Raw genomic sequence first — 20,802 nt, 5'->3', positions numbered from 1 at the left:
TCTCCTTTTTCAAATGTATCCTGTTGCTATTATGCACCGGTACTATATAGAGTCCTATATACAGTAGCATTCATAAATGTGTCCTCCATTTAGTACTAAGTATACAGAATGTCAGATATTATAGGAGCTATAGAATAATGTTGTTTTTGTGATGGAAGAAAAGGGCAGCAATGGTTCAGAAAAGGGTAGGTGATATGACAGAACACTGTATCACATATACACTCGTATTGTTTTGTTTTTTATCAGGAAATGTTGATATATATCAAGATATAGATTAGGTGACTTTCTAAGCTTAAGTTTAAAATTCCCTTGTAGGGCCGTACAATTTATTGCACTTGGCCATGTTGCGATCTGGTAAGATTTCAATATGCAAATGCAAGAAGCAATATGCAAATCACAAGCGCTGCAATTTTTTGATAAAAGGTCAAATGTGTGACAAAACAGCATTAAAATGAAGTACTGCAGTGCTGCAGAGATGCCCTGGCCCACAAATCTTGTTCACCAGGTTTAAAAAAAAACGTCTTGTGATGCCAAAATGATAATTTTTACACTATCAATCAAATCGCAATTGCAGTATCTGTCAACACAATCGATCTGATGAGCTCTTTACTATATTGTGCAGCCATATTCCTCAGTAGTAGTAGGCTCAGAATCTGAAAGGACCAAGAATTTTATGAACTGCAAAAAGAGAATCTAGCTGAATAAATAAATATTTTAATTTAAACTGTAGAAGTTACCTGTCTGTTTTATGTCAACCTGTGAGGAGTCTAGCATCTTTTCAAGCAGTCTGATCCACTTTATGGCCAAACAGGGCTTAAACTAACCTCCTCAGGGAAGCGTCACTCCCATCTATCAGATTATTAATACCAAAACAATAGCATGTGTAGTATTTAGCTAACTCAAACAATCCTGCTGAGCCCAGCCCTTCCTAATTGACCTGGGGTGTCTGTTCCTAAAATACTACCATGCAATTGGTTAGATTGTTAGTACGTTGTTAAGCACATCATCAGAGTACTCAGTTGCTCACAGCGGACGACAGCAGAGGCCTCATTCAAAAGTGTTTTAGCTGCAGAGTCGAGGGCATCAGAGCAACCAACAGACAGGAGTCACGCTGGCCTGCCTCGAGCTGTCTGCCCTCCGCTTTGATCACCCTTCTCTGTTTCCATCACTGTTAGTTTTGTGCTTAGGTCATTTTGAGACAAGACTGTGTTTGTGGAGTTTACAGACTGCCATGTTTTTATCCTGTGTGTGACTACAGTTTTGTGTTGGCATTCTAAAGTAGGGGACGTTTTGAGTCACTAAATAAAGGAAGTCCCTTTTAGAAGAATCTGCTTCTTTCAGAATAACTGAAGTGCAGGATTTTCTAAAGAATAATAAAAAATAAAAAAAACTACCATTAAGAGATTTTAATTTTTTGCTGCTGCCATAAATGGGTGCTTTGTTATTCCTTCGTCTTTGAAAAAACATTGTCATAGTCAGATTGAATAACACTCAGCAGGGGTTTCTGGCCTGCAGCTGAGATCTTTAGTCTAAATAAAATGGCCAGTGTTCCATTGCAAATAAGCTTTACATTTCTGAATGTGACGGATGCAGCTAGTTTGTTTGGTTGAATCTATTTTCAGTCTTCTTGAAGAAAGGTTTAGGTTGGTTTACTTCCTTTGCCACCACAGTTCCGTACGAGGAACAGGCATTTTTTGTCAAATAACTCATCTTTGTAACCCCATGATGTGAATCACGATCTTCTCTCTCAGCAGACTAGATCACAACTGTTCCTTTGTGGGCCTGTTGAAGAAATATTAGCCAATTTCCTCTATCAAGACAGAGCATGTAGTTGTTGTTTCATGTGTATTACCACACTTCTGTTAAAGAGGGCTTCCAGAACTTGAAACAATCTTCAAAATATTTCACAATGTACACACTCACTTCAGTTTAATATAGCTTGATACATTCAGAGCTATAGCTCCCTAATCCAAGTCTTTGGTTGATGCCCTTTTAACACTAGTGAGCATTGTGTTGATGAGCAGGTGCCTCTGTTGCTTGTATCTCATGTACAAGCACAATGACGCACATGCATGCTATGAGCACTTAAGTAACATGCAGAGTATCCATACAATTCCATATACTGACAGAAAGTTTGTGGTTGTAATAAACCATAAAATGCAGCAGAGTGCATATAAATAGTAAAGAAGCCACTGACCATACATACCATAGTTTTCCTGTGCAATGAAAACTGTGGTGAGTACACTCTATGGCTTCTGACTGGCCTCGGTTACATCCAAATTTAAATAATCTGGCTAAACTTTTGATTTATTTGCAACCTGTTGGTCTAATACTTGAATTACGCCGAATTATTGTTGGAGATAAAACTGGGTTTGTTTTAGGGGTGTAAAAAATATTGATGCGTTTGAGTATCATACATAATTCGTTTTATGATTTTGTCAATCAATTCTTTAAAATGCTATATTGATTTTTGTATTTAAACCCCCAAAATGGGGCTATGGTGTTGAATGTTACAGGTACTGTGACAATACAAATGCAGATCCAAATTTTTTTTTAAACTCACAATTTATCTCCTTGCTTACAACATCGCAAAATATTGAATTATAGGCCACGTATTATGATACGTATTGTATTGGCAGATCCTTGCGAATACACTGCTTGCCAATAAAATGTATTGTTTTGGTTCACTCCAACAGCTCTCATCAGTCTCATCTTTAGATGAAGGAGGCAGCCGTTTCTATTTAAAATGCTCCGATCAATCCATTGTACATCTGCTCAAGAGATATTTTCCTCAGGGGTTGTGTTTGTGTCTCTGTGTCTGCTGGGTGTATGTTCATGTTTGCCATCACAGACAGGAAAGGTACATCTCAGTCCTCCACACTTTCCCCTTTCAGTTTGCCGTTACAGTCACAGCTTGTGTCGAGGTTCAGTTTGCTTTGTTAATCAGTGGTGTCTGTTGCCAAAGAGATTGATACAAAACTCATACCTGTCTGTTGAAAGCGACAGGTACAGGTCTGTCTGGTGGGAGCAAATCCACCTGCTAGCACCTCTAACTCACACACTGTATCTTTTTTGTTTAATCCATACAAAAATCAAAGCATAAAAATAACATGTTGAAGTTTTATGGTTGGCTGTGTGCTGGAGTAGTCTGGTTGCCTGGCATCCTCACACTGACAACCAGACTCCATGAAATGGTCTGGCACATTAGAGTATTCCCAAAATGTCCAAGTGTTCCTTGAAACAATTTACCTGGCAGCTGACGCGTTCACATATCTACTAGCAAACAAAAAATGTGTGGAAGCAGACGGTGGTTTTGTAGGGACTTGCCAGGGAAATTAGAAACCTAAACTGGTGACATGTAGCGTTTTCACGCTATGTTAAGTTTTTTTCACAGCACATTGTTCTGTCACCAACCCTGTTATCCAGCTCTAGATCATATTTCTTGAAATCTGGTGGCAAAGTTTGTGAGAACCACAGCGGGCTGCAGTCACGTGCTACCATTCCTTAGATCACCTATCAACCTAATTGCAGAGTACTAACAAAAATATTGAAGCGTTGGGAAAAGTAAACACAGCAGACCCCGGTTTCACCTTGCCTGAGGAGACTAAATGTGTTTGTTGACAACATCGAGAGCATTTTTCTGAGTCTAGATTTGCAGATATTTACTCATGAAAAATGAAACGACCTTTGGTTAATGCATCTACAGTAATCACAAACTCTTCAGTATGTTTGTATGTTTACATGTTACATATGGCAGTGCATCTTTAAGTGGCCCCCGGTCTGTGGCGTGTGGAAAACACTTAAGCAGGTTAATGGAAACCGAAGCACGGGAGAGTGCATTAAAGCTTGCATTATTGGGCCATAATAAGGTCGCAGGGCGGCTGCGTCGCGCATGCGTTGTCCTCTGGGGTGATTTTCCATGATGGCCGGGGAAATTGGCTCGGCCTCTGTCGTTTATTGGTGCAGGAGGGCCTCAGTCAACAAGAGCATGAGGAAGAGCCGCGTGGTTACAGTAGCTGTGTGCTCCAGGGCGTACACAGAGCTCTGACTTCCACTAATCGCTGCTTCAATACACCAGATTCAACCCTTTTATTAACAGTGACAGCCCACTTCCTTGTTTTGTGGTTGTGTGGTGTTTGCTGGTTTGTGTGTCAGATGATGTTGGCCTGAAAACATGTTTAAAAAAGGTTGTATTGTAGTGAAAATGCCACATTGTTCGTCATAGAGAGAGAAGAGTAGATGAAGGAAAAGAGGGAACGAGATGGATGGATGGATGGGGAGTTAGCGAGAGGGAAAATCATTAGTGCTTTGAGGGCAGATAAAAGCTGAGGAAGAGTAAACAAATTCCAGTGATGTAACAAATTTCCAAAGTAGAAGAAGTAGAAGAAAATTACCGAAGGCTCCGAGTGATGAGAAGAAGAAAAAGAGCAGGAAAGAGCACTCATCAGAGAGAGAGAGAGAATGAGAGGGAGGGAAGGAGGCTCGAATTCTCTCGCATGCTCGTTTCTCTGTGCCTTGTCTCCTCCCTTCAGTGTTTAGTGTGTGTGTGTGTGTGTGTGTGTGTGTGTGTGTGTGTGTGTGTGTGTGTGTGTGTGTGTGTGTGTGTGTGTGTGTGTGTGTGTGTGTGTGTGTGTGTATGAGAGAGAGACGGGGCTGAGCTCAGTGGCTGTTCATACCAGGTTTAGTCCGAATAAGCAGCGGCGGCGAGCTCACCTCCCTCGACTGACTGACACGCGGTGCGCGTTTCCTCTCTTTCTGTAAGTGAACCTTAACACTGTCAAGGGTCAAAACGGGAAACAGCAGTAGGTGGATTAGACTGTGTGTGTACGACTGAGTAGAAGTTGATCATACTACTGTGTACAGAGTCGCATTTGAGGAATGTTTTGTGACATTTTCAAAAGCCTGGCAATCATTCTTAGGAAATAATTTGCTCTCATGTGGTGTCACCATAAAAGCGAGCTTTTTAAGCTTTCAACTTGTGATAAGGTTTCACACTTGGACACAGAGTATACTGTGTTGTTTTCACTCCAGCTTGTTATTTGCTCAGTATGTTGTCACTGAATGAAGGCCAAAACTGACTTTGCTCAAGGGCTACACTTACAGCTAACACAGATCATGCTGCTTCTATTAGCACGGTGGAGACAGTTGCATGGCTCAGTATTTTGTTGCTTTAGAGTCCTCCTTCAGAGAGAACCTCTCATGTATCTGTACTGCTGTATCTGAGTGCACTGCTGCTAGCCAAGGCATGGATGTAATCGAGGCTAACGGCAGAGAGGGGGGGTCGTCTCTGGTTGCTTGTAACAGTGGAAGGAGAAGCATCAAGTACATTACAGAAACACGATAGCTCCTTAACGTAACGCTCTCAAGTCCAGTTAGAAACCTAATGAAGCGTTCATGTTCAGTTTTAAAAGACAAACAATGATGAGCTTTTATTTTCACATAAATTAACAGCAAAAATGTCAATCAAGATTCTTATTTACTCCCTAAATATGTGTGTCTCATTTGAAAGGAGAAATTAAACCCATAATCTATTGCTAGGGTGCAGTTACGTAACAACAGTTTTTCAGGAATGGTTATGTTTTTGTTTTTCACTTTTTTTCCACTAAAGAGGCTGGAATCTTGGCTGCAGCACATGGGTGCAGACAGCTGGGCCGGAGCGAGTGTAATCACATTGATAGTACTAGCTGAGCCCTGCGTTCATTCATTGCAAACAGATGCTGGAGTCTGGAGTTTAGCTTGTTGCTCTTCCTACTACAGGACAGGGGATCATCTTTGAACAAGCATTAAAATGGTATTACACAGCAGCAACCCCCAAAACATAATTATATAAATTAATTTTAGTAAAAAAAAACAAAAAAACTTGTAAGACAATTAAATTGCCATCTTGTTTTCATGTAATCATTCTGTCTGATATTCGGAATATGTTTGCTGTTTGGAGGATTAATCCTTAAAAGCCATTGTAATTTTTATTTACATATGCAGATTAACCTATAGCAATGCATTGTATGTGACATGATCGTCATAGCTTTAGTGTATAATAGATAGGAATTATTGATGTTAAAAAATGTAGTGGAGTAAAAGATCATACTTCTCTGAAGTGGTAGTGGAAGACGTATACGGTAGCATAAAACTGAAATACTGAAGTGTAAGTAATGTAATGTACAAGTACCTCTAAAAAGTTGGTTACATTCCCAAACATTGGCTTTCGTCTTTTTGTTGCTAATTGTATAGCCCCAGTTTCCACTGCAGCATTAGCAGACAAATACTCCCATTCAATGGTAGGGCATTGTATTAGTAAGAATCTACCAATATGACGCGTGTCATGATATAGTGGTTATGATTGCCTATATTATGATAGATGGTGAGATTGTAACCAAGGCGATAAATTGCGGTTTAAAAAAATATCTGATTGATACAATCTCACAAAGCTAAATATTGTGATGCTGTGTTTCAATATTTTCTTACACCCCTATTCAGCAGTGTGCATGTTGCAGTCACATCCTGTCTGCATTAGTATATCATGAAATGCAACATATACAGCCTTTAGTGTTTCAGCAGGTATCTAGGAACTATTAATATGAAACAGCGCCATGTTTAGTCTCAGGACCCTGATGAAACAACGCACACTGTTGTGGTTAGGAGTCTCCTCAACACAAACTCTTGTAATAAAAAAATTTAATGACATATTTCCTGTTTGCACCTCCAGCCGGACACTTTAGCTGTCTAAATCCCCTAACAAGAAAGAAATCCAGCTGTGATCAGCCAGTGGTTCCATTTCCTCATTGGTGATCTGAATCTCAGTGGTGGTATGAGGTTTAAATTTCAGATGGATAATGGCTTAGCTCACAGCTTTGCCATGCTGAGCGTGGGCCAAATTGGGCTCTGCAATGCCTCTGATCAATAGATAGAGCATTGTATTCATATTATGAAGGCCAGCTCATTCCCACTTAGATTGCCTGTACAAAAAATGTATTCACTCGCACTATTGTGAGGTGCTTTGATTGGAAATAACAAAATAGCATTTGACTTCATTGTTCTGTAGTTAAAGTTAAGTACTGTACCTAACCTGATTCCTCCCTCACAACCATCGCAGATCTTCAATTCTGCTACCACACTTCCTCTTTTTCAACCCTGTCACCTCCATGCTGTCCCTGAGCCCTGAGGGCCACCCCTTGCAGTGATGAAACTGAGACTCCACTCTATGTGAGGCCCATCGACCCCCCCCAAATTCGCCTGTTTTGAAGGCTGGCGTGCTGAAATGCTACAGTCTAATGAAATGCTGCCGCAGCCTGTGTGAGGTCGAGCACAAGTCCCCCTCCACACCTCCCTGCTCCTTCCTCATGAAAGATAAAACACGGCAAACTACTGATCCTAAAACCAACAGGCATTCTTTTTTAATCTGCCTCCCAGCCTGTGAGCTGACATCATTAGGTTATATGTTAGCAACGGAGAGAGACGATGAGAAACAGAAATCCATCGGGATCGCTCCTGTTTGCTCTACTGTCAGAATATGCCCTGCTGCTGAGAATTATCTCTTTATGGATTTCCTGTCAGGCAATACAAGGTTTCCGATTTCCTTTCTGTCCTCCTCCATCCGTATCTGGAGCTAGTTAAGTTAAATACTCAACATTTGCAGTTCAGCACCTCCCAACTCATTTGGTATTAAAAACCCCCTTTAGAGCCATTAGCTGAAAAGTATTGGATTTATAAAAAGGATGGACTGGTACATGTTTTCGTCATTGGGCTGTAGTTTTCAGTTCTAATAAGAAGATGTTCCCATACTATCATCGTTTTTTAATTTGTGCATAATTAAATTATATAACCTCTGCAATTTCCCAGCTTGGGACCAATAAAGTCTATCTATCTATCTATCTATCTATCTATCTATCTATCTATCTATCTATCTATCTATCTATCTATCTATCTATCTATCTATCTATCTATCTATCTATCTATCTATAGGGGGGATGTGGGATGGTTAAAGTGGGGATATACTGGAGGAGGTGAATGGCTGCAATTTTAGTCAAATCAGACTCCTTCTCTGAGTCATAAATCAGCCACATCTGAACACACAGACATGATACACATTTTTAGATTGAGTGTGACTTATACTTCTCGAGGATATCATTATCTCAGTTTGCTTAGAATCCATCGAAATAAAAGCACCTTGTAAGTCCAGAACTTGCCTGAGAATCGTCTGGTTTTTAAGTTTTCTACAAACTTTAAGTAATTCAGTGACAGTTGTCCGCACACTTTTAATGGTGCCAATTTGTCAAGTGTAAATAAATATAAAAAAATGTGTAGCTCATGTTGTAACTAACTAACTGACTCCATGGCAAGACTGCAAGAAAAAGAATAATAAGTGTGACATCCATTTCTTTTTCACATTGCAATATCAATATATTTTTTTACATTAATAATGCTGAGAATGTCCCTTTGACATCGTTCTCATATTCCCGGGACATTGACACTATCCTCTATTCTGTACTGTACCAGAGGAACAAATTATTCTAGTACTTTGCTCAGGGTTTTATATACTTGTCTTTGGTCATGCTTAAAAGGCTGCAGAAGTGATGACAGGTCTGGCCTCCTCAGTGCCACTTTGGTTTAACCAAAGGAAGGAAATGTGAGCCCTCACCTGCTCTGCTTCTGCCTGTTTGTTTATTAGCCTTCTATGCAGTCGACACAGACACTTAAATGCTTTAAAGACTTACAGGCTGCTCATTCTGATAGATTGCAAGATTGTAGCTCCTCCATTTCTGCCTACTTTTTAAATGAATGAATACCTTGGGTCTCACAGTAAATAGTGTTTACTACCCTGGCTCAGGTCTCACTTTGGACAGTATCTTGGCCAATAGAGTCGGCTCTGGCTGCACTCTCTTGGCCCATATGATTAGACGGTTTTTATTTACGGTGCGTGTCGCGGCTCCACTCCAGCTGTAAATCAGCCACCATATGGGCTGCTCACAAGATCTGCAACTCATATAGTGGCCCCCCGCCTGCCTGAACTCAGGATTTGGCCGTGGACCTACCTTGTGCTGACAGATGTGTCAGTTCTTTGATGGATAAAGGCACCACTGCATGCTGGCTTGGGCTCAATGTTTTCACACTCAGCCACGCTGCAGAGGATGATTTGGGAGTTGGTGGAGTGCAGTATCATAGAAGCTTGGCAAACACTGTAGAAATGGCTCAGAATTTGGTATTGCACAAATGAGAGGTGCACTATCCTCAGTTTAACATAAAATTGTGTTATAGTGCTCCTTTTACTGATGAATTGTTTTTTTGTATTCTAAAAAATACTTTATACTTTGGGCAAACAGTGACAATGAAAATGGAATGTAGACAGATGAAATGTAACTTTTTAATGCTGTATTCATTCTGCAATCATCCAGCTCAGCAGCTCAGTTGTCTTTGTATTGTATCTCTTTATCAATATCTTCATTATTTAGTTACTAATTTTTCTTTGTATATTTGCAATCGTCAGCTTAAGTAGAATGATGTGCACGATCTATCAGCATGGAGTTTTTCAGATCCCCTTGGGTCCTGTAAATGGTTATTGCTTTGGTGCTTTATGTGGCAGGGCTGACTTAGAGCGAGTGCTGAACTACGTGAAGTGATTTGTCTCAACATTTGACAAATCTCAATGAATACAGCCACTAGAAAAAGTCAGAAAATTCACCTTTACACTGCCCACGCCTGTACACTTAGCTTCTTAAGTGTGTTTGCACAGTAATAAATATGTCCTGTTTGACATTTTGAGTGAGAGAAGGCAGTAATTGAAGTAGCCTGCTACCTCCTTTGCATTGACGCATCAACACTAAAGGAGTTAAAGGAGGTAAGACTGTGAGTGAGTGTTGATCTCAGTATAATGAAATGTTCAGTGTCAAGTGTTTGTTTTTGGCATGCAGAATATCAGCTTGTTTAAACATAGATAGATACGTACTTTCAGTGAGTCATCATTAGGGCTGGGAACCTGTTTTTGAAACTGGTGCAAGTAAAGTAGCTGATTGTGGTACTGATAATAAAGTGATACCATTTCTGATTTATCTTCACAATTCTTTTTATTTTAACAAAATACTTATTTAAATAATTGTTTCCAGTCCTAGCAATCAGATTTTAAAACAACTATATAAAATACGGTGTATGTTTGTCAGAAGTCATCAGTCGATTTGCTGTCATTTCTTAGAATAAGAATTTTTTACTCTTGGGGTGAGAAGAGCTTTTGCAAGTTCTCCCTAATCAGAAACACTGGATTGTATAGAAACGTTCACTTAACTGCTTATTACCTGAACTTATTACTCATGCTTTCCCAGAACCCTAAAAATGAGTATGAATGCCTCCATATTGCTGTGCTGTAACCAGCTGAAGGTCCTATCTGCCTTTTTTTGATGTCAGGAGTTTACAGTTAGTGCTTGTCTTCAGACAGGAAATAAGGCTGAGTAGGATCCACATTCTTTCGTGATTCTGATGATGCCTCTCAGAGAGCTAGTCCTTTCAGCAAAGTTGATCGGCACTCACAAGATCAGCATCTGGGGCAAAGTCTTTTAATCAGGACATCCCGAGAAGACAGTTTGTATCAGGTTGCTTAATTAAGGCAGGAACAGAGCAGGCACAGAGATTGAAACGAGATACCATCGTGTGCTGTGGTTTTCCTGGAAACTGGTGTTTTGAGTTTCTTTGCAAGGGGGTTAGCTAGAAAACACAAGTTTCCGGTATTTTTATTTGACTAGTTAGAATAGCCAGGAATTGTGCAAAATTGTATGAGGGAAATAGAGGGATATGTGTTTAGAATTAAATATATTGCGGGACATTGCGATACTGTATCAAGATAATGTATTGCAATTTTTTATGTTATTCAAATTTCATATTCAAAAACTGTCACAGTATGAAGAGGCATTCACCATATGTATAACATCTAGTCCTCAGTTTACGTTTAAAAACAAAGCTATTTAACTGTTAGGAGTTTAATACAATACAATATCACAAAAGTGTATCGATGTTTTCTCACACCCCTAGTTACTGCTGCTAATATATACCATACATAACAGATACACTTTGCAACAGATACGTTCTAGTAATTAGCTTCAGAAACACAACAAAGCTCTTAGCTGGGCTTTATAAACACTGCTGATTAATCCAGTGTCACAGCAGCCGTTGTGAGAAACTGCATTATAGTGTGTGGTAGGCGGGAGACTTCCCTATTAACCTAAATGGCTGTTCATTCACTCCCAGGGCACAGACTCAATAACAACACAATAGCAAGTCACCATTTTACATTAACATGTTGAGCCGTTAATCAACACTGTTATCCACCAATTGAACTTTGTGGAGTTCAAAGGCATTTTTGTGAGGCACTGTAAAATGTCTTTCATTGATGTCTTTGTGGGGAATTGGGTCATTGCTGCAACAAAGAGTGGGACATAGGAAAATATGACGCTGGATGTTAGAGATGAATATCTTCACATATTAGATTAGCTACAGTGAATTGTCATTTATTGACTGCAGACATATGTGCTTTTTATTTAAAGCTGGTCCAGTATTTTAATTTTAACAATGGATCAAATGACGCACCCACTGCGCATAGTGACAATTATCTGAGAAGTCCCCCTCATTTTTAAGGAGCATTTTAGTGTCTTTCAGCTCATTGCTTTGGTTTTTTATTCTCTCTCAGCATCTCATCAGCTCAGATAAACACACTGTACACTAACTGCTCAACACTAAACAGCAGACAAAGCTAGCAACGAGCTGGTGAACACAGTGGAGCATTTAGTTAAGAGTCTGGTATTTTTCCCAGGAGTCACTGGGGAACTAAAAGGAGAGTGAATATTGGACTTTCCGTCGCCGGATATTTCATTTCCAGTGCATGCTAATGTTGCTGTGTTTTCTGTAAATAAGCCAGCGTTTGCTAACATGTTATCCATATCAACTTTATAAGTAAATAGTATATAAAAAATGTGTTCATTGCAGGAAATTAATGCAGGTTTAAGTTTAAGCCACGTTCTGCCCTGTGTGGCTTTAAAAGATACAGATAGGTGGAAGAGGCTTCCGTTCTGGGCTCGAGATCAGAGCTCGGCCCAGTTGAACCTCTGTGGCAGAGTTTGGAACGACTTGTTAGACAGTTCTCTCTATCAGACATCAAAACAGCAAATGAGGGAATATATTTTGACAGAATTTTTCCTCTAGTAGATTTGAGAGACTGTGACAAGGAGCTTGGAACAACACCTTACTTTGACACTATGTTGGTTTTTCCTTTAATTTGTCTGTATGTGATCTGTATTTGCATTAACAATACAACATGTTCCTGTATATGGAACTATAACTAATAAAATGCTAATGTTTGTAACCGCACAGTCACTGCATTTCTAAGAATGTACTGTCTTTGTGTCAGCTAGACAAATAGCTACCAGTGATGACTCAGCTGTTCTGCAGCAGTCTAGCACCTACAGGAGAAAGATGTTGCTCTCTTTCTATTTGAGTCTCTCTCTCTTTCTATATTCGTTCCTGTATCTTTTCTTAGGCTTCTTAATATTTGATCTTTTTCCACAACAAAATGTATACACAACCTCTACAACAACGCATACACAGACTTGAGTGGAGGATTTGTTAGAATCTACATTTTGCAGATCTTTGAAACTTGAATACACAGGAATGTCCATTCAGTATTAGACCAGCATTTAGGTTTTGCCTTCATAACAGTGTGTTTGATTCAAAGCTAAATAAATGGCAAAAGGTGCCCTTCAGATATAGAAAAAAAAGGGGGGGGGAGCTGCCGTTGTTATCTCTTCTTTCCCTGCTACTAAAAAGAAACTGGGTCAGAAATCTGCTGCGAGTGATGTTTAAACATTATGTAATATGCCACGGCATTTTATCCTGCGCAAGCACTCTTCAGCTTTTCAGGGGCAGAGAGAATGTGCTGTGTTTAAGGCTTGGAAGCTTTGAAGGAGATGGGGGTAATATCTCTTACAGCGTGTTTCCATATAGGAATGAAACATCCATTCTAATATATACAGTATATGTACTGTATATATATCATTTACTTTGTGCCATTCAATGTGTGACATTTTTGTTGTAATTGCCCTATATAGTTTGGCTTGTGTAGGTGTCGGGAATCCAAGGAAGACAACTTAGTGTAGTTTACCCATGAATGTACAATGTTATAAGTTTAGTATAAAGGCAGTGAAATCAGTTAATTATTTATGGGATCAGTGGATTCACTCATGAGGGTGACCTTAATCAGTGCAAAATTTTCGTTCAGCTTTGACCCGCAAACAGTAAGCCGTATTGACAGTGCAGATTTTGGGGAAATGGAAAAGGGGAAAACCTAGGAGTCCAAAATGGAGGAAGTTATCTTGGCTGTGTCGCCACATTCAATTTTATTTAACTTCCTCTGTCCGAGTATAAACTGCTCCACAATAATGGTTTTTAGACAGCCAGAAGGCAGGTGTTGATGGTACAAACACATTCAATGAATATTCTGAATAAACTGGATGAATGTACTGACCCAGTAGTAGGGTTGGGTGATATGTGATATAATTGTCCAGCCGGCCACCGTCAGTCCCACAAGCGACAACTGGCGATATATTTGCGGTAGTTTCGGCTCGGAGTGAGGAGATGTTTCTAAAATATCACCAAATGTCTTTATTAGTTTTACTGTTACCAAAGCGATGCGTGGTGAGAATGAAATAGAGAACTTCTGCCGGCCGACAAAATTTTTTTTTTTTTAAAAAAAAAGGGAAAAAAAACACAAGGGGGAAAAAAAAAAAAAAAACCCCACAAAAGGGGGGGAAACATATATACCTAGGAAAACGCCTTTTTTTAGGGGTCTGGCCCTCAGAACCCCCCCCCCCTTTTGTTTTACATATGATATGAGGTGTCCTGCAGGATCTTGCATTCAGGTGTAAGGCCAAGTCCAGACATCACAATCTACAAAACATGAAAGGACCTGGCATCTTGTGTTAGGAAGGGGGAGGTTGGGCATCTCCAGTGGCTGAAACAAAGAAACTGAAACTACCATTACACAATCTAAAAGTCTCTCCGCTCCTGTCCCAGCCTGCCCTCATCTTCCCAGGAGTATTACTCCTGGTTGGAGCCTCCGTGAATCACCCCCTTACTGTATTCACTGTTGTCAAACTAGTCGAAATAAACCCTTAATTCACTGCAGTTAGATGTGAAAATATTCTGTCTCGCCTCTCATTCATTCTTCTGCTCAGTGTGTGCAAAATGACAAATATTGACCTAAAAACACAATTGGCAGTCGACCAACCCTACCCAGTAGCGATCGAGCCACTAGCAAGCAGTTAGCAGCCTTGTTAACTAGCATTTTTCCCCTCCTCGTTAAAACTCTAAAACAGTACAAAGAAAATAGACAGAGGCTCTGGGGACTGTTCTTACAGACCAGGCCTATGTTCCTGTCTGGCTAGCATGTTAATGGTTAGCTCATCGGCTACAGTTATTTACTAACCAGCCCTGTGAGCAGTCCTTATGTCACCAATTATTTTCAAGGTGGCATACAGAAGAAAAGCCAGAACAAAATGGCTATAAAAAATGATTAGTGTAGGTTAAAAAAAACAAAAAAACAAATCTCTTAAGTGGCCCACAAAATGGTTTTGGACCATTATTCACCTCTCTGCCTTTGCTTCATTTCTCCGGCTCAGACAGAACTTGAAATATTACAGTTTTAGTTCAGAGCTCCTCCATTGTCCTTGTCTTCTCATCCACACAGCAGGCTGTTGGCTTCGGTCTGAAAGCCAGATAAAAGGCAGACAAAAATCCCCCAAAACTCAGACAGTCAGAAATGTCACCTTGTCTTAAAATATAGCTTTTTCTGTTCTTCCCCCTGAAGGAGAACTGTGGAACCACACTACACCTTGAGATGATGGCAGTGGTCTGTTTTTACTTTACCTTGTTAATCCAGGGAAGGTTGTCTGACATGCATTGCAATGATATACACTTTCACTCATTCTCACCTCTGAGTTGCTCAAACCAAATACTCTGTTCTGAGGTAGAGAGGCGATGCAATAATTGCAAGCCTATGTGAATACATCTGCAGTGAAGGTCGAACTATGGGCCTTAAATCATATGTCTGGTATGTTTTGTCCTTCATGGTAGAACAGACTACTTTGGGACCTTAATGTGTGAGCAGTCATTGTGAGTCCCTTTGCTTTGACTCATGTCCTCTGACTTTGCCCTAATCAAACACAGCGTCCTAGGGTTGCTCGCCATCCTGTATTGCAGCAATACCTGCCATGTCCAGCCTTTTTTTCTGTATTTGTCAACCTGACCATCATACATTCATATCTGTGATCATGTTCGCTAACATCCTGTTGCCATTGATTGCTCAACTCTTCCAGTTTATCAAAGATCTGCTTTTTGGTTTATGAAAACTGACTCATGCTACCCACAGGCCCTAAAACTGTAGGTCTAAAAAAACAATGTGGTTGTATTAGTCAGCCCATAAAGGTAGATGTGGATTGATTTTGTTAAAACCAACAGCACGATTCTCAGCTGTCATCTTTCCCAGTGTCTGTAATCCGACATACTGTGTGTGTGTGTGTGTGTGTGTGTGTGTGTGTGTGTGTGTGTGTGTGTGTGTGTGTGTGTGTGTGTGTGTGTGTGTGTGTGTGTGTGTGTGTGTGTGTGTGTGTGTGTGTGTGTGTGTGTGTGTGTGTGTGTGTGTGTATTACTTTAGCAGTCACAGCTCACAAAGAGCCCTTTAAATGACTATGAATATTGAGGTTAATGGTGATATTGTCTTAACATTTTAATGTAGTGAGTGAATAAAATGTAGCTTTAATACATCTGCTTCAATGAAAAATAATTGTTTAGTCACACCAAGGAGGATTTGTTTTCCAGTTGCAGTCAGTTCTTCATTCAGCTCACAGCTTTGACTGCTCCTGCTGTACCAGAGTTAGTGCCGAGACAATACAGTACATTTGTAAAATTGCATTGGAGTCGGGACTGAATTGGACTCTTCATCATGGTTAGCATTGGTTTCGTTTACTGTCGGAGTAAACAATCAGGACATAGCTTGTTTAAAAGACACATGGCAAGTTTCCATGATGTATGCTTAAAGTACAGTAAGTTTAGAGAACACTGAATCATCAACTCAGGTCACGAGACTAAATTGGTCTGAACTAAAAATTCAACTTAATACAGTGTTTCCTCTAGAATTTTTCTTAGCAGAAACGTTTACCGTCACGCCGGTAAACGTTTTACGTATGAAACAGAAGTGACACTTCGCTGCGACACAAACAAATATATTTAACGTTTTAATGTTTCCAGATGTTTGATATCAGGGCGTTAAGCTGAGAACTGACAAGTTGAACGTTGTCCAATTAAAATGGACCCACCGGGCTTTTGTTGGAGCTGTTAGTTTAATAGTCGACTTGGAAGAAAGCAAACGTTTTGACAATAAGCTACATCAACACAACAGTATGTGGCGTTAAACTGGACAGCCCCAATAACCTCTGAATATTTCTACTTGTTGTTAAATTGCAATGTGAGCGGCAGCCAATGGGGGTGCATTATGTCGGCACGATCATTTAAAAGGCAACCGTGACTACAATGTGTGTCTGCCCCATTTCTGATACCGTGGCGGCAGAAATTTAACAGCGGTGGGCCGCCGCTCCAAGATCAACATAGAGGAAGCACTGTAATAAAACGTTTGTATTTGCTAGGGATGACCCGATCAAGTTTATTTTTGGCCCCCGACCCTGTTCTGAGTCCTTTAATATAGAGTCTGCAGATATCAAGAGATCACACCTGTAACCACCTTTACATTCACTCAGTTAGTTACTGTCTTTGTGAAATGACCAGTTGGGGTGGATGGGAGTGGATTTATATCAAAGAACATGCCCTGCCATTGTGAGTACATTTACATTGTACAATGCCTCCTGGTTGAAAAGAAACTGTACTTATCTAGGTGCACTGTAGGTTTTATAAAGCATAAAGTATACGGTTTCCTGGACATGTCTGCAAGTGCTGAATGAGTCAAACCAGAAAGGACCCCTTTGATTGGTCTACCCCTCCACTCCCACAGTCGAGTCACCCACCAGCCTCTACAGCTTGATTGTCAATTTATTGTCAAGAAAGCTTTTCAAATGCTAATATAGGCCTGCCACATGTAGTGATCCAACTGTGCCACTCATTACCCTGTACCAATAAAACTCTTCTCAGACTGCCTGTCACAATTTATATTTTTTATCAGTGACACTTTGAGATTATTCATAGCCCTTCACTTTGTCTCTCTGTCAGCCTCCTCCCGACCCCCACGCACTCATCTGCATTAATCAACTCTAATCATCAGGTGAGGCTTTTACGAAGAGCATCCACGGCGGGTTCACGCGTCAGTCTGTCAGTCGACAATGGCGACAGTTGCCATGAGTTTGTCAAACGGAGAATATAAACGAGACAAGACGTCTTGTTTTGGAATCAGACCATCTAGGAATCCCTCTGGTCTTCCTCTTCCAGTCACAAACCCCTCAAACCTCCAGGCCCCTGTCAGTGTAGGTCAGTGTTTTGCAACCCAAAGGGAGTGGTTGAAGTCTGACTGTGCTTTCCCACTGTGAGAAAATGAACAGAGCCAAGATTAAATTAGAAAACTTGATGCCTCTCCACAAAGCCTTGTTAATCGACCTCTAACGCTCAGTGACAGTTTCCTAATCCGTTCGCCTTATTATTGTAAGCAGCTCTTCATGTTATCTATCCTCTCAGACGGTGGCTCTGAGGTTTCTAACCAATCAGAATGTAGCGATTTGATTTCCCCTTCCTGATTAAACGAGCAATACCCAATCGGCAGCATTGTTTTCTTTGTCTTTCTACTTTCTGAGCCGCCTGTGGTTGTGTTTTCGTCTGACTGGAGATTAGGGCAATCCGACGTTGTTCTAGGTATGGCTGTGACGTCCGTTGGCCGTGCAATCCGCGGCAGCCGTACGGATTGCACGGCCATGTGTCAGTCAGGATCTTGTTAAATGAGCAGTTCCATGTAAACCTTTTATGAGAGTCAAATGTCTTCCTGAGGATGGAGAGAGTACGTAAATTCTGCCTTACTGTTGACATTTTGTGTGTCTGAGAGATGATTGTGCATGTGACTGAACCTAACCAGTGTGGTTACTGCTTAGCTGCTGCTTGTGTATTGCTTGCAGATGTGTTGCCTGATTGGATTCTTCTTTGGCCAGCTGTTAAGTGCTTCTGCCCTCTGCTGTGCACAGGAGCAGGTGGAGGGAATTGTGTGTGGGGCCGGAGGTCAACATCTGGCCAATGAGCGCTCCTGTTGCTGCTGGGTTGGACTGTAAAATGCTGTGTCTCTGTCATGATGAATTGGCATAACAATTTGTAAGGACATTAGTGGTTCCCAGATGATTTATCCTACAACTCTGGTGATGCCTTGACTTGCATAGTGTCACCATGAAGTTGACATTTGTGTTTTTTAATTAAATGTCTGAGCACCTGTTGAATGGATTGTAATTAAATGTTGTGCACACATTCATGCCCGCCTCAGGATGAATTAACCCTTCCTAAGCCCCTTTTTGCTCTGTGCTCCAAAAATAGTTGAGCAAGCCTCGGTCTGAACCTCGGTCAGCTTCCTCTTTTCCTGTACTTAGATATGCTACGTGCTATGTTGAAAAGACAACCACATTTTGAAGGTGGTCAAAAGATAGAAGACTTGTGATCGCTTTATTTCATAGCCACGTAACTAATGACATTTAATTCCCGTCAGCCTCAACGGTATGACATTTTGTGTTTAGTTAGCAAGTTGCCATGCTAAAACGCGAAACTAAAATGTTAATAATGGTAAATATTAAACCTGCCACCGTAAATATTAGCATATTAACATTTCATTATACAACCCTTTTTAATTTAACACTAAAGAGGCCTATATTTTAATCTGGTGATACAGTTTCCATCTCATAATGAGAGACAGTAAAAGGATGACAGTAAAGATATTTCAGTGTTGCTTCAGTTGTTATGGATGGATGCAACAGGAATTTTCGTGTCAGTCAAAATATAAGCATTTGGTCTTGTATACTAGTTCAAGTGTGTGTGTGTGTGTGTGTGTGTGTGTGTGTGTGTGTGTGTGTGTGTGTGTGTGTGTGTGTGTGTGTGTGTGTGAGCATGTGTGTGTGTGAGCATATGTGTGTAGTGTGGTAATGTCAGTTCATTCAACCTTCTGCATTACCCAATCCCCCATCTTATCCCCGCCATTGCCCCCAGTTATGTGTCAAGTTGTGTCCTCCGTTAACATTTTGGTTAAACTAATGTCTGTTTTTTTTTTCTTTTTTTTCTGTCTCTTGTCTCCTCTTTTTTTTATTTTGTTCGTTGTCGTCCTGTGTGGCTGCGGCTTCTCCTGCTGCTGCTGCTGCTGCTGTTGCTGACGCGGCCCACTATCGCCCATCCTGCTGCACGCAAACCAACCACTGCCAACATCTGGTCAACAACACATGATGGACACCCCTCTTCCCTTCCCCTCCTTTAATCTTTATCCAAAATCTCTGACACACTTTTTTCAAATCCCTCTCACCCTCTGTGTTCCCCCACTTTTTTTCCCTCCCTCTTGTACTTTTCTTTTTCTGTCTCCACCCTTTTTCCCCTGCTAGCACCATGCAGAGTTGAGAGAGCACCATGCCACCTCCGGTAAGCCAGTGACCTTATGGTATTTAGGGGTAGATGGACCATAAGGGTGTGTGTGTGTGTGTGTGTGTGTGTGTGTGTGTTTTGAGTAGGGCAAAAAGCTTAATAGTAATGCACCCATCTTCTCAGACAAATGTTCCTTTAAATGTTTATTTTTCCATGGTATTGTGTACTTAAACTGCTCTCAGGTTCCTAATAGTTATTTGAATTGCTCTGCCAGCACCTTCATTTATCCAGCAAAAGTCCACCCTCATTAATAAACCATTAACGGCAGTTTGTCATGGAGCAGAATTTGCATAAAGTCTCTTTGACATTCATTATTCTTGGGGCTTCCTTTGCACTCAGAGATTTTTAAAATTGTATAGGCTTTCTGTCCATAGCATCCCTGCCTTGTTAAAAAAAACCCTAGTACATTCTCTTGAGTGTTTTTACTATCTGGTGTCTGACTGTTATTCTGCAGATTGAAACCTTTATGTGTCAGTTAGCAGTGTATTTTTGGAGGCGTGTCACCACGTACAGTATATGTGACTAGATGTGTGTTTTTATGTCTCTGTGGCTCTTTAGCAACTGCTGTTCTCTTTGCTACCGTCACCTGTGTGGTGTCTGATGGGAAAGCGTGTCAGCATGTGTATGTGGAGTACCCATACCTCAACACCGCTGTCTGATAGGGTAGACAGGTGATGACATCACTAGATTATGATCTGGATTATATAGTATCTTTCTGACCATATGTGTGTGTGTGTGTGTGTGTGTGTGTGTGTGTGTATGTGTGCATACCAGTGTGCATAACTAACCTACAACCTGTCCTGTAATTTGGAGGGTTTAGAGCAGGGCTGCCCAGACTTTGTTGGAGGGCCAAAACTGAAACGTGATGGTGTATTGTATTGTTAAGATGCAAAATGATTAATTGACTGACTTCCTGTGCAAATTGTCACTCTAAACACCATGCTCGGATTAAGTCATGATTAGGGATCCTTTTAAAGAGCATTTTTGCCTCACAAAAAAGAACAGCATAAACAGTTATTTATGTTATAATTTGTTTTAATGAATTATTTCTTTCTCTGGAAGCATCTGGTAGGCCGAAAAAAACCGTATGGAGGGTCAGCTTTGGCCCACAGCCCCCACTTTGTGCAGCCCTGGTTTTAAAGCTCACTAATGTTTTTACATTAAAAC

The 20,802-nt window shown here is 40.6% G+C and overlaps 1 protein-coding gene across 7 annotated transcripts in view; it reads left to right on the top strand.

The window, feature by feature from the left end:
• The window catches only part of osbpl8 (oxysterol binding protein-like 8), an 89,488-nt gene that overhangs the window by 25,663 nt on the left and 43,023 nt on the right, over window positions 1-20,802 (top strand). For 4 of the 7 annotated variants that reach the window (XM_051392331.1, XM_051392328.1, XM_051392329.1 and 1 more), the window contains one exon: window positions 19,596-19,632. The exons of 1 other annotated variant lie outside the window; for it this stretch is intronic. In XM_051392331.1, the coding sequence (XP_051248291.1) occupies window positions 19,596-19,632 (37 nt within the window). Of the gene's footprint in view, window positions 1-4,548; window positions 4,758-19,595; window positions 19,633-20,802 lie in introns of those variants that run through there. 2 more of the 7 variants (XM_051392335.1, XM_051392336.1) reach the window with 2 other exon arrangements.

This window comes from Dicentrarchus labrax, unplaced genomic scaffold (genome assembly GCF_905237075.1).
Source record: "Dicentrarchus labrax unplaced genomic scaffold, dlabrax2021, whole genome shotgun sequence".
In the NCBI taxonomy this organism is placed as follows: domain Eukaryota; kingdom Metazoa; phylum Chordata; class Actinopteri; family Moronidae; genus Dicentrarchus; species Dicentrarchus labrax.
Note: the sequence above shows the minus strand (reverse complement) of the source record. Positions and strands in the feature narration are given on the sequence as shown.